Raw genomic sequence first — 13,164 nt, 5'->3', positions numbered from 1 at the left:
CGTCAGAGCTGCGCGACGGGCTGTTCACACGTGTGCGGAGCGCGAGTGCTACGATAATCGTAGCTATACAGAACACGACTAATCATGCGTCCTTTAACCGATGAAGAAACCAAAACGATGTTTGAAAAACTCTCTAAATAGTAAGTAAAGTCTTGCGAGTAGTACCTTATAAATCGAGTAGAAGTTTGTCATCAAGTGTGAATGAGCGGAGTATTCTGATCTGAAACAACGTTATGTTGTATTGCAGTTGTTTAAGACACATAATGGATATGTATTAATTGTTTAGATTGTGAATAATGGGAACTTAATCCATTTGAATTACTATTGTTTTGTAATGTATTTTATGTGTCCTTTGCTGTATTAGTTGTTTATAATACAGTTTATTTTCCTTATTTATTATGTAATTCATTTGTTATGTGATTTCCTGGTTTTATTATTTATAACATTGTTTTATTTAGTGATAAAGTGTTTGGAAATTTTCAAGCCACAAAGTCAAATTCATTCCTCTCTTTTGGGCACAATGAACATGTACATTTTAAATGTTTGTTGTGTTTGTAGCATTGGAGAGAATATCAAAATTCTTGTTGATCGGCCTGATGGGACTTATTGTTTCAGACTTCATAATGATCGAGTATATTATATGAGGTAAAAACATTCTGCGTATTTTATTGCACTAGCTGTCAACTTCTAAATGTACATTCTTTAAATGGTTTAATATAATGTTGATTTCAATAAATAAATGCTTAATGATTTTTGTATATTCACATCTAGTGAGAAAATGCTGAAGTTGGCAACAAACATCGCCAGAAATAAACTTGTGTCAGTTGGTTCATGTTTTGGAAAGTTCACAAAGACACTGAAGTTCCGTCTGCACATCACAGCTCTCGATTTTCTTGCACCGTACGCCAAGGTAAACAATCAGTCTGATGTCTCTCCGTCTTTGTTGACATAAATGTCTTCAAATATTAACATTTAATAATATGCATTGCAAATGTCACTGATCCATTGATTATTACTTAATATACCATGCACCATGTGTATGATATTGCAGTTTAAGGTTTGGGTGAAGCCTGGGGCGGAGCAGTCGTTCCTGTATGGCAATCACGTTTTAAAGTCCGGCCTGGGGAGAATCACAGAAAACACAGCGCAGTATCAGGGAGTGGTGGTGTATTCCATGGCAGACGTACCACTGGTAAGAGATCAGTGTTTAAAATGCTCAGGAAATAATACTGTTGTCATCTAAAGCGTAGTCAACGTTTAAGTACATTTTACTGTCTTCATTCTTCAGTTGGTACAAAGAAGCATGTAGAACTATAATGATTGACTATAAGGGAGAAAAAATACATAAATTTCTTTTAAAACTGTTTTTTGTTTGAAATGTTTGACATTTATTGGTGCCCTTAACATCTCAATTTCAGGGTTTTGGAGTTGCAGCGAAGACCACACAGGAGTGTCGTAAAGTTGATCCCATGTCTATCGTAGTGTTTCATCAGGCTGATGTTGGAGAATTCATCAGGAATGAAGACACTCTCACATAAAAGCATACCAACTCCAAAACTCATAATGGACAATTTTCTACATTCAAGCAAAGTTTTATCACATTTGTAAGGAGTTACAAGTGCGACATTCAAAAGAGAAGTGTAGCCATTCCATATGTGTCAGTGACATCTGACAATTATCATTTTATAACTCGACATCCTGTTGACTTTCCATTCATGTTTTCTGTTTAGAAACAATTAAACGACGGTTAAAGGTTGTGAAATACACGCATTTTTATTTATGTATCAAATTATATATAAGACTTAAATTAGATAGATAAATAGTAACATTTGTACAAACCATTTTAAAGAGAAAATTATTTTAAGGAGAGTTCATTCAAATACACTGATATTTAAATTTGGCAAAATCATAGAAAACGTCGACATTTCTAGGTAATTGTAAAAATACTTATTAAAAAGTGAGTAGGTGTTTAGATGTCCAGCTCTTAGTTAGTATTTAGTAGTTTTATGTTAGTATTTGAATAGAAGTGCTTTCATCATATCCGTACATGACTGAAAAAAGGCCTGAAAACAACTGGGTTGCAGTAACTTTTAAAACTAATGACTTTATTACGTAAAAGAACTTTACATAAGAAAGAACATGACACTTGATGAAAGTATCAGAACAATATTTGCTTACACATTTATTACAGACATCATTTTATAACCGTAGCTTCCTGCCTGCAAACTCTGTCTTCAACAAGCCAAGTTCAGGCCAGTAAGAAGAATGATCGAATATTGGGAAAAACTAGAGATTCATTTTCCACATTTTGTTGACATTATGGCCACAGGTATCACACTGATCATGTGATCACACTTGTTTATAAATCCAAGGCTTTCAACAATCGATCAAAGACCAAAACCCTCTTATACAGTTAGTTTTAAAGTCAAGTAATATCTAGAGTCACAAGTCTACTTTTTTTTTTAGAAATAGAACTGATGTCAGGCAAATACTGTCAGAGTACATAATGCAAAACACGTCTACTTCAAAAACATTACAAATAATTGTTCCTCTACGCAAAAGAAAAAAAATGTATAAAAATATGAGATACATTCTTAGGGATGTGCTGATAAAAGGCATGTCGTCTCATCACATAATCTTCAGGGATTGCATATAGTACACATTCCCTTTACAGAAAAAGAATGACTTGGATGTTGTTTAATAAAACAGAAATTATAGCCAGTCTAATCTGAGGAACATCTTATAAAATCTTTGCACTGCTCTTATAGTTTACAATTCATACTTCCTCTAGTGGCATATTAATAAAATCTCTTAAGGGATTGTGTAAAACAAGGTCCTTCAATGTTGTTTTTGAAAATAAATCATAACATGGGACGCTCAAAACATGATTAAAATGCTGGCATTGCAATGGTGGAGAAACAAACCGTTCTGATTGATTTGATCTATATTAATGTATCTGGCATCATAAATATGCAAGAATCATTTGTCAGTTTGTTCAGAATTACTAGTCATTTTTGTTCAAATGCATCTCATCTCAAATAGAAAATAATGGACATTCCTGACCGGACTTGACACAAAGACGCATTTTCTGATTTTCAAATTTACACATGAAAACACATGACAGTATTGTAAACATAATATCCACGAGTTTTATAAAGATTTACCTATAGATTGTTGAAATGGAGTGTGATAGAAAGCCCCACGTGACCTCCTGCACCGGTCTAGAGCTGAGATATAGATCTCATGCACAAACATTATTTTTGTTCTCTCATTTGTCATTTATTTCTGAGAAGAAACTACGATTTTAATCATACAGTTTGAATCTCACAAAACTTGTTCGGGTCACATTTCCTACCAAAAAGAAGATAAAAAAATATTTTTTACTAAGGGAAATTAAGCTAGTGATGAAACTAATGGTGTTTTGCAAATCAAAACGACTTGTTCTCAGCCCTCAAACTGAGCTTCCAAAGTCAACCAAAAACACCTGAACAAAACATTCTTGATGTTTTCAGCCAGAATATGACAATATGGTTTGTGCTCCACTTTCTTTATGCAAATTACAATTTAGTGTTTATTCTTTTATTATATCAGCAGGTTTTGTTAGATTCCTGCAGTTAGACGCACCCTTCCAAACGGCTTCCAGCTTTATTACATAAAAACATTTTCCAAAAGGAAAACTCAGTGGTCAACATAAAATCCATTATCTAAACTAAAATACACGCAGTCCACAGATTAAAAGTGATGAAAACAAAACACGATGTGACATGAAATAAATGGGATAGTCAGCCTCTGTGATAGTCAGTTCAGTTGCTGGCTTAGTATCATGGACCTGATGTGGACATACTTTAATCACGTATGTCATAATGTGATTTATCTTTATCTACCAGAACAGCATGTGTAAGATTTATATAGCTATAAGCTATATAAACTATATGGCTATAAGCTATATAAACTCATCTAGCTATAAGCATTTTGTGGGACTGGCGTTCATTGTACAGAACGAGGCTCTAGTTATCTCTACAATACATGAAAACAAGATGATTTAAAATGACATCATCACTTACATTATGTGCTAAACGTGTGATAGATACTGGCTGCAAGCTCTTAATACCTATGAGGGTGAATCTCAAGAAATGTTTCGGATGAATATTTCACCAGAAAACCAAGAAGTCTGTGGTGCGTGAATGTAGCAAAGCACCAACAAATACTAAACTAATCATTACTGTAAATCAAAAATGCATACTATGATTGAATTAAATATAGAATGTCCACATTCACATTGCATCTATCAGAATGAGACTTCTGTATGTCAACTATGCTAAAAACATTTCAATGGTCCTAAACAAGACTCTTTGTTCTTTTGTTTTAGAGGAGAAATATGACCTCGACATTTTCTAACAGAGATTCACCCGATAAACCATTCTTGGCAAAACACATTCCCTCACAAAATTCTGTTTGGTTTATGATGTTTGATTAACCAGCATTTGGTAACCGGAGATGAGAATGAGTTTAGTCACACAGTAGCTCTATTTAAACAGCAAGTGATTTCTTTAGGCTGAATAAGAGACATTGACATCCTTTAAATGTTTCGAGATTTCCAAAACCTAGTCCACTTGAAAAGAAACTAAATCCATGAGTGTGCACGTTCATGAAGACGATGCAAGCAAAACAAGTACGATCCGCCTTAGGAGGTAATAACGTGTGGACACAGACGGGCCGTGTCGAGTCGTTGTTCCAGGGGCAACGTCAATAATTGTGCAGGATTTTATTGTAGTACCATCAAACCTGCCACAGCATTAAGGAAGAACTCCAATCTGAGCGGGGTTAAAGGCATACAAGTGTACGACATTCTTCGCTCAAACAGAGAACTCTGCCCCGCCCTTCCGACCGCGGACCATGAGCAGACGCTGGAGGCGGAGTCCAGCGAAAGGGTTGAACCACAGAAGAGACGGCGGGCCGCCAAAAACAGCCTTCATTCCCTCCCATCGCACCCGCCTCTCCCATGTGGGCTTCTCATTCTTCAGCCTCTCGATTTCCTACGGGGAGAAAACGTTAAATTTACGCTACCGTAAACATAGTCTACAGGTTCCTTTATCTATAATGTTTCGTTTGGTTGTATATAGACCTACGCTTATTTTTTTCTGTGCTGATTGCCGGGAGGAAAATGTGCATACATTTAAATTCAAATAATATATTCTTCGTAGGTACCTCTCATTTCAATTTGCACTGTTATTTTAATATATGAATTACAAAATGTAATTTTATTTTGTAGTAACAAGCAGCTCCCACCGTCTCGTCGTTACAGATGGAGTGAATCTGAGTGCCAAACATCACAGCGGTGAAAGTGAGAAACAGCAGAGCCTCTAAACACAGGAAAATCAGGAGCATGACGGCCACAGGAGGAGAAAAATCACTGCATTCTACACAACACAACACAGAGATAAACACACACATCAGATACTCTTAACACAGAGAACGCTGGAATTTCCTTGAACTCAAATGCATCCTTGTGGACGACAACATTGACATGTTTTATTAAACGTTATTTGTTATCACGTTAACTTGTGCGAGATGGCATTATGAAGAATAAATGTGAGATTACCCACCGTTCCACTGGACTTTAACACAGGTGACGAAGTGGAAACCGCTGAGACAGAGCGCATGCAAAGAAATAGAGGCTATGTACATCTAAAAAAAAAAGAAAACCCAAATATTACATGTCATAAAATTCAGAACTCAACACATCAAAATGCACAGTGCTTGGTTTCCATCTAAACCTGAAAGATAATTATTCCTATAGACGATTCCAGCAGCAACAATATAAACAAATGTTATTTGTCCCAGACTTGACTTCCAGTAAACTACCACAAAGAATTGTTGAGTAGTTTCAATTCAAGTCAATACGCTTTGTATACAATACAATACAAATTAAATCTAAAATAAATTGATATATTACTAGCCAACGACAGACTGATAAACAAACACAGACCAGAAGTTAACTTCAGGCCAGCTGCGTGCGTCTGATGAAACCGTCTATAACATTTGCCAGGATGGCTGAGCATAGTAAAGCATAAACACTGTAACCTTTCAATAATAAACAACAATATGTTATTAAGAATGATAATGATCGCAATAAACATAAACATCAATAGGATTGATATAAGCCTTTATGTAAGCTGTTTATGGTTGCCATGATAATAATGAATCATAACCATCATATTTCAAAAACATCTGCACAAATGATGACCTAATCATATGAATTTTGTGTCAAAGCCTGAAGAAGAACACCAGAAAACTGAAAAGCAGGTCAGTATGACATCTCTATGGATCATGGACACTACATTACAATGGTCTGCAGTAACGGAATGAAATTAATAGTGATATTAAAAGTATTTTTCAATATGTCGTGTTATGTAGCTAATCTTCTTCAATATCGTGCAGCCTTTTAATAGATCCAGCAGGAGTTTGGTTTCTGGAACACTTACAGTAAAGAGGACGAAGAATCGCTGGTTGTTCTCGCCCACACAGTTGTTGACCCACGGGCAGTGATGATCCATCTTCCTGATGCATCTCTTACAGATACTACAACAAAAACACGCTCAGAAAATCTGATGTAACACAAAAAATAAATGCAAATAATTGTATTCTTATGAAAAAGCTGAATTCCTTCTTATTTCCAAATGAAACAATTCCTTCACATATGTACTAACATTTACAATGCAAAGCTCCTTCCCACTCGGTCAAAACTGTAAAAGCGTTGAATGTAAGGGCAAGAAATCATATTTAACTTCAAAATCCTTTTATGAACCTGACAATATTAAAATGATTAGCCTGTTATTATCAGTGATGATTAATACCTGCAGTGGTGCGCTCGCTCTGGTTTAATACTGCTGCATTTGGGACATTTGTAGATCACCTCTCCCGGCTTCAGCTGCAAGCTCTCCATGTATTCTTTAGTGGCGTTCCCTTTAGGAACCGCTCCCTGAAAACAAAATACACTCCATCAACTTGAGAAATGATCACATGGCCTATAAAAATCTTTAAGATGAATATAGAACACCACGTGTTAAATCTAAACCTATTGTACTTTCTAACAAAAAAAGCTAAAAATGTCATGAAGAAGCATCTTGCCCCCTGGTCTCTTACCGGATCAGACAGCATGGTCCGCAGGTGAGACGTCAGTGCCAGCACGGCCATGAAGTTGAAGGCCACGCCGTTAATGAGAGAGTACCAGAAGCTTTTTGAAGGGAGCAGCATGACGAAATTGACAACAAACTGGGCGTACATCACCAGGGACCAGGTCATGAAGGCGCACACCATCCCGCAGCTGTCCTGGATGAACCAGACGCGACCGGAGGCCACCTCCTCCTCTCCTCCATTGAGCAGAGGCTGATGTTGCTCCACATCCCTCAACCGGTGTCCCGAAGACTGCATTCTGTCCTGAGACAAAGAAAAAGACACAATTCTATAATTTATTGTCACTTGCACCAATGCTTGTACTGTACAGCTCTTCTGCAAATGCTTTGGCAATACAAATGTACGTTTTTTGTCATGCAAATGATTCACACTTAAATAAATACATTCATTTTTATATTATAATAATAGAAAATTTATAGAAAATAAGAGACAAATAGAGAGGACTATAGAGACAGACATACACATTTGTAAAAAAATTACTGTTAAACTTTTTGTAAAATAAACAAACAAACATTTTCAATAACTGGACATCTTAAAGATGAGGTAACACACGCAGTTTCTCCCAATCTCATATTTATCTTGAGTACCTATTCAGTGGCATTGCATACTTTGTATCTTCGAAGAGAGTTTGATCAAATTTACCAAAGAGAGATACAGCCGTACGATTATTTCTGGAAAACGTCAAGCTGCTCGAGGCGTGCAGGGAGGACATAACTACAGCACGAGCACACAACACATCATCGCATTAATCCCCTCATGTTGTTTACATTATTCACATACCTGCCGAGTGACAACAAAACATAGACATCTGACTTAGTTTCACTTACCGCGTGCAGTTCATGTCCTGCATCTTTTAGCGCTGGGACCGCGCCATCTATCGTTTATATAGCATTCATCACTTAAAAGCAGTGAACAAACAAACACACCTCAACTTCCGTCAGCTGGGTGAAGCGACATTGATGGGCGTGCTCTTTCTCACTGGGCGGATGACGCATGGGCGTTGAAACTCGTTTTTTGACCTTTGTTAAGCTCGAGAAGCCAGCACGTTTAACAGTGTAAAGAGGTCAGAATGCACGAAATGGCTTGTTACCCCACCTTTAAAAATGTAACCCCAAGTATGAGCAACAGTAATATTGATTCATTAAAGATTCAATGTCCAAACTTGTCATTCATTGCTTTAACACACAGGGGTGTCCACTATTATCTCCACTGACTTACTGGCTCAGTTTCTGCATTGGGTTTGTGCTGAAACTCAGCGACTCATTTACATAGAGATGCATTGAGATGCAAATCATGCAGAAAACAAAGCGCAAACAGGCTTAAAGACAGACTTATGTGAGTGCCAAAAACTGACAAGCTGGGCCTTCAATGAGAACGTCTTTAAAGGGATATTTCACTACCAAATCAAAATTTCCCCATGTTTTACTCACCCTCAAGGTATCCTAACTAAATATGGTTTTCTTCTGGAAGAATAATCCGGTCAGAGTTTTGATACCACGTATCATTTTGCTTCCATACAGTAGAATGGTAGTGAGCGGGTGTTGATTTTTTTGAAGCTCCAAAAAGTCCATCCATCAATCAGAGAACTGTTCGACGCGGCTCCTTGGTCTTAACAAAAGTCTAAGGAAGTGATTCAATGCGTTTGTTTAAGATAAATATCCATATTGAAAATGCTATTAACGTTGATGTCTAGCTTCTGTCATCTCTCTCTGCAAAAAATCAACATCAGTTCACTCCCATTCTACCGCTTGGAAGAATAATGATACTTGGTATCATGACTTTGGATACCATAAGGATACCTTAAGGGTGAGTAAAACATTTTTGAGTAGTATTTAAATCGTCATATTTAAATCGAACAGTGCAGTGATTTCTCATGCAAAAGAAATCCTATTGTTTTGTTGTGTGCGTTGCAGTTGCTAAAATCTTCTGGGTGGATGCCAGCACATCGCTTAGTGGATACAATCAAGAAAGAACACATCACATACATCATATTCTAGTCTGTGGTTTAGGAACCTCTTCAAAAGGATTTCCCATCTGTTTTATTCAGTCGACTACTTAAAGTAACAGCATAAACATTCATGAGGGATTGTTCAGATGTAAACAACAGAAATGACTCACCATACAGAGTGACCCTCACTGTAACATCCTCTCAAACCCTGTTGGGTCTGAACTTAAAGGCATCCACAGTCTGGGACCTGAAGGAGACACACACGTTAAAAGATAATAAATGCAAGAAAGAAAAGCTTGTCAGCACACAGAGCAATGCCGATTAAAATGATTTCTTCCATATAAAACTTGTAAAAACATTTCTTTAAAATCGGATGTCTAATCGGATCAATAGTGTGACGATCAGAATCAAGATTTGAAAAGTGAGGTGTGAGCACCCTGTCAGACCAGATTATTATAAATCTTCTTTAAATATTATTAACAAAAGGAAAAACATTTGACTATGTCCAAGTTAAATATTAAACTGCAGTTTGCATAGAAGATAAAACACAGATAGGCATTTTACAATGTGTGTAACCTTGAGTTATCCTCTTCCATAACCTTGTCCTGCTGTGCCAAAACTGTACAGTAAGCAATTCTAGCACAGGATAAAGTATAACCCAGCATTACAAAAATGCATAATTTCAAACTAAATATATTTATTTATTGTATATGTGAAGACTGTGAAAAACTAATTATAACATAGACATATAATAAGGCTTCTTAAAGGGACAGTTCACTCATAAATGGAACCACTTTCATCGTTGATTTACCCTCTTGTCATTCCAAACATCTATAACTTATAAGTTATTGTGAAGAATGTTGACAACCAAACAACATTGGCACCCATTGACTATCATTGTACGAACAAAACCACAGAGACATTTATCAAAATATCTACTTTTGTGTTCCACAGAATAATAAATCACATACAGACTTTCGAGAACCCAAAAGATCCCAACGATTTGTAAGGACTGATAAACATCTCATTCCAAACAAAACATCTAAAACGTGTCAGTGATTTTTTTTAATGTTTTGCACAGCTGAAAATAAAAATCATGTATTATTTATATAAATAATAAAAGAAGACGGAAATGTGTTTTGTATTGATTTCGTGCTTCCACAAAACACATTGATCTGTGTGTTTATCTACTCTTCCGTCCCACCCTTTATCTAAAACACCATCTGTTTATTAAACACATGACAAGTCTTTTTTATAACTCTTTTTTTAATAATACAGCCTCTTGTTATTTCTATTAACAATGTGTCCCAAAAAAAGACACTGAAAACCGTCAAATAAATCGCAGCCATTCAAACACGCTAAAGAGGATTTGTTTCCTGTACTCACCGGCTTCAGATTAAATGTTTATCCACTGACTGTGATCCTCAGATGAGTGATAAACACAAATAAAGAAATGATTTCATTTCAAGGACTGTTAAAGAGATTCTCTAGATTTGAAATAATAACGAGGAACACACACACTTCCGGGGTTCAGCGCGATCGTTCTGCTGCTTCTGCTGTGTGATGAGTGACAGATCCGAACACGCGTCGCTGCAACTCTGCCCTCCACCGGCGGATATAGAGAACTGCACTCAGGGGTGGCAACCTAAACATATAAATCTTCATTTTCGCGGTTTGAATTGTCAGGATTAGAAATATTATAGATTCCTAAATGTTGATCCCTCTTATAATGTTTTTCTGATTAGGATTTCTGCTAAATAGTTTCATTAAGCTCTTTACCAGATTTTGCCTACATTCAACATGTAGGGTTAAGGTGATTATGAGGATGACTTATTTCTAACAATGGTAAAATTGTGTTCACATAAATTGTTCAGGGAAAATGTGAATTCTTCCCTTAGACGATTTGTACATGTTGTTTCAAAGCAGTTTTACAAAGGACACAAATGGTGCCTTTAAAACAGTAACATCTGGAGTCTGTTTCCCAGCACAATTCAATCCAAAGTTTGGGAAAAAGTCAAGTGCAGAAACTTGACAGATGCCTAACTAGGTTATTGCTGATCATGGCTGTTTAAACAGTTTTGAATTTGATCTAAAATCTTGAAAGAAATGTTTTATTCATTTTCCAGTATACATCATATGTATAAAGAATAAATATATACACAAACAGTCGAAAGTTTCTTTCAGATTGAAAGATGTAGTCTTCACTTCCTAGCATGCACTGCTGCAGATCTTTCTTGTCCAGACTCTAAAACTTTACTGTATTTTTTGCAGCAGGTTTGCCAGTAATTTACTGTAGATTTAATTATTCTTTAATATAGTTTCCAATTAGTACTGTTTTCAAACCCTTTAATTTTTGAGATTCAAAATGAGCAAGAAGAGTTTGGCTTTAGCAAAGCAACACTGCAAAAATGGCATTCTTCCTGAGCATTTTTCTCTCGTTTTCTGTAAAAATATTTAAAACTTCTTAAAACACGATGCATTTGCATAACAAGAAAATTGACCGAATATTCTTATTCTTGTTTTATGAAAGAAAAATATGTAAACTAGGTTAAGTTTATGCTAAAAAACAAAACTGTACATTACATCTACAGTAAGTAACTGGCAAACCTGCTGCAAAATTACAGCAAAGTTTTACAGTGCAGAAGCGCAAACTTTATTTACTTTAAAACGGATGTGATGGTTTAATCTTGTACAGGTACAGACACTTGTGACGTCATTTGGATGACGGCCGGGCAGACACGCGTGACGCGTCTCTATAAACTATTAGAAATTTGCAGTTTTGAGCAAAAATAACGCTCTCCATAAACCTAATCCAAAAACTGTTTGTACATAACATTATATATATATAAGTCGTGACTGTATGCGTTGGGGTGGCAACAGAGGAGGCAAAGCACATTTTCAGCGGCGCCATCCCTATGGACACGCCACTTGTCCTATACTTGAGTAAGGGGAACAGATGAATTTGTTCAGATAAAAACATGTTTATAACTAAAATATTAACCCGATACATATTGGGGTTTCAAACTTTGTAAACTAAAATAACACTTGAAAACTTTACTTTTCCCTATTCATAGAACTGCAGAGTCTTGGTATTGTCTAAAATCTTTGACACTTAAATCAAATCGTTATTATTAGCTCTCTCTGAATTTACACATCTTCTTTTCTTTCTTAAATTCGTACCATGGGACGTTTTCAGACTTCAACTCTATAACAAGTAGACTAAATGTTAATTTCATCTAGTTCTAGTTTACATTACCAATGTTAAAGCAATGACAAACTGTTTGGAAGCAACTGTAAAATCTAATTTACCACTGGGTGGCGCTATAGACCAGACTTTTCTTCCACACAACAAATAAACTCATGTTTGCATGACCTAATAATGTTTCGTTCTGATGTGTATTATAATGCGTCCGTGGCTTCATGACATTTTTCACCATCTGTTGTTTTGTGTCTCATCTGGCTTTAGTTTCACTAAAGATTTGCCTTCAAAGCGTTTCCCGGTAAAGGATTTCCTGTTCCACTCTTAAATCTCTGCCACAACAGTTTATCCACTATTGCACCGATTCCAGCAGTCTGCTTGATAAATAAATAAAAAACTGCCACAGGCCAGTCAGCAATACCCTAAAGCAGATTAAGGGCTGAATCGTGCGCGCAGGAGTTTCCCAGACTGCTCAGAAACATTTGGCCTAGAGTATGAGCAACAGCTTGGCTTTACACAACATGATCCACAAAGTGAATTTCCAATAAAGAAAATCTCATCCACCTCACAGATATGCATTTAAACAGACTATAATACGGCCATGCAGTTTTATCTACGTTACCATTGTGCTGCATTTATATAGATGCTTTTTCAAATCACGTGTCACACTTTGAAAACATCATCAAAATCAGGACATTATTTTCATGAGAATGCATTTTTAAAACCATAATGTATTTACAAAAACTGCCTTTAATATGCTGACTTAAAAACTTTATAAAAACATTCAATTACAGTAATTGTTCACTTATAGTATTCAGAG

General features: G+C 36.2%; 2 protein-coding genes across 3 annotated transcripts; one reads left to right on the top strand and one right to left on the bottom strand.

Annotated features, from left to right (window-relative positions):
- The first annotated feature begins 3 nt into the window (after positions 1-3).
- nip7 (NIP7 nucleolar pre-rRNA processing protein) lies at positions 4-1,762 on the top strand. The gene is made up of 5 exons (XM_056766636.1): positions 4-140; positions 559-645; positions 772-910; positions 1,052-1,192; positions 1,419-1,762. The coding sequence occupies exons 1-5, from the start codon at positions 85-87 to the stop codon at positions 1,536-1,538; spliced, it is 543 nt and encodes a 180-aa protein (XP_056622614.1). The 5' UTR covers positions 4-84; the 3' UTR covers positions 1,539-1,762.
- A 149-nt stretch (positions 1,763-1,911) lies between these two features.
- zdhhc7 (zinc finger DHHC-type palmitoyltransferase 7) lies at positions 1,912-10,692 on the bottom strand. Of its 2 annotated transcripts, none has more exons than XM_056766634.1 (8): positions 10,532-10,692; positions 9,316-9,392; positions 7,147-7,440; positions 6,858-6,982; positions 6,486-6,582; positions 5,607-5,688; positions 5,290-5,420; positions 1,912-5,036 (listed from the first exon to the last, which is right to left on the bottom strand). In XM_056766634.1, the coding sequence occupies exons 2-8, from the start codon at positions 9,316-9,318 to the stop codon at positions 4,857-4,859; spliced, it is 912 nt and encodes a 303-aa protein (XP_056622612.1). In that variant the 5' UTR covers positions 9,319-9,392; positions 10,532-10,692; the 3' UTR covers positions 1,912-4,856. The 2 variants fall into 2 exon arrangements, with proteins under 2 accessions (XP_056622612.1, XP_056622613.1); XM_056766635.1 differs by having other exon boundaries at positions 7,147-7,435.
- Between the last annotated feature and the right edge of the window lie 2,472 nt (positions 10,693-13,164).

Source organism: Triplophysa dalaica, chromosome 14 (assembly GCF_015846415.1).
Source record: "Triplophysa dalaica isolate WHDGS20190420 chromosome 14, ASM1584641v1, whole genome shotgun sequence".
NCBI lineage: Eukaryota > Metazoa > Chordata > Actinopteri > Cypriniformes > Nemacheilidae > Triplophysa > Triplophysa dalaica.
Note: the sequence above shows the minus strand (reverse complement) of the source record. Positions and strands in the feature narration are given on the sequence as shown.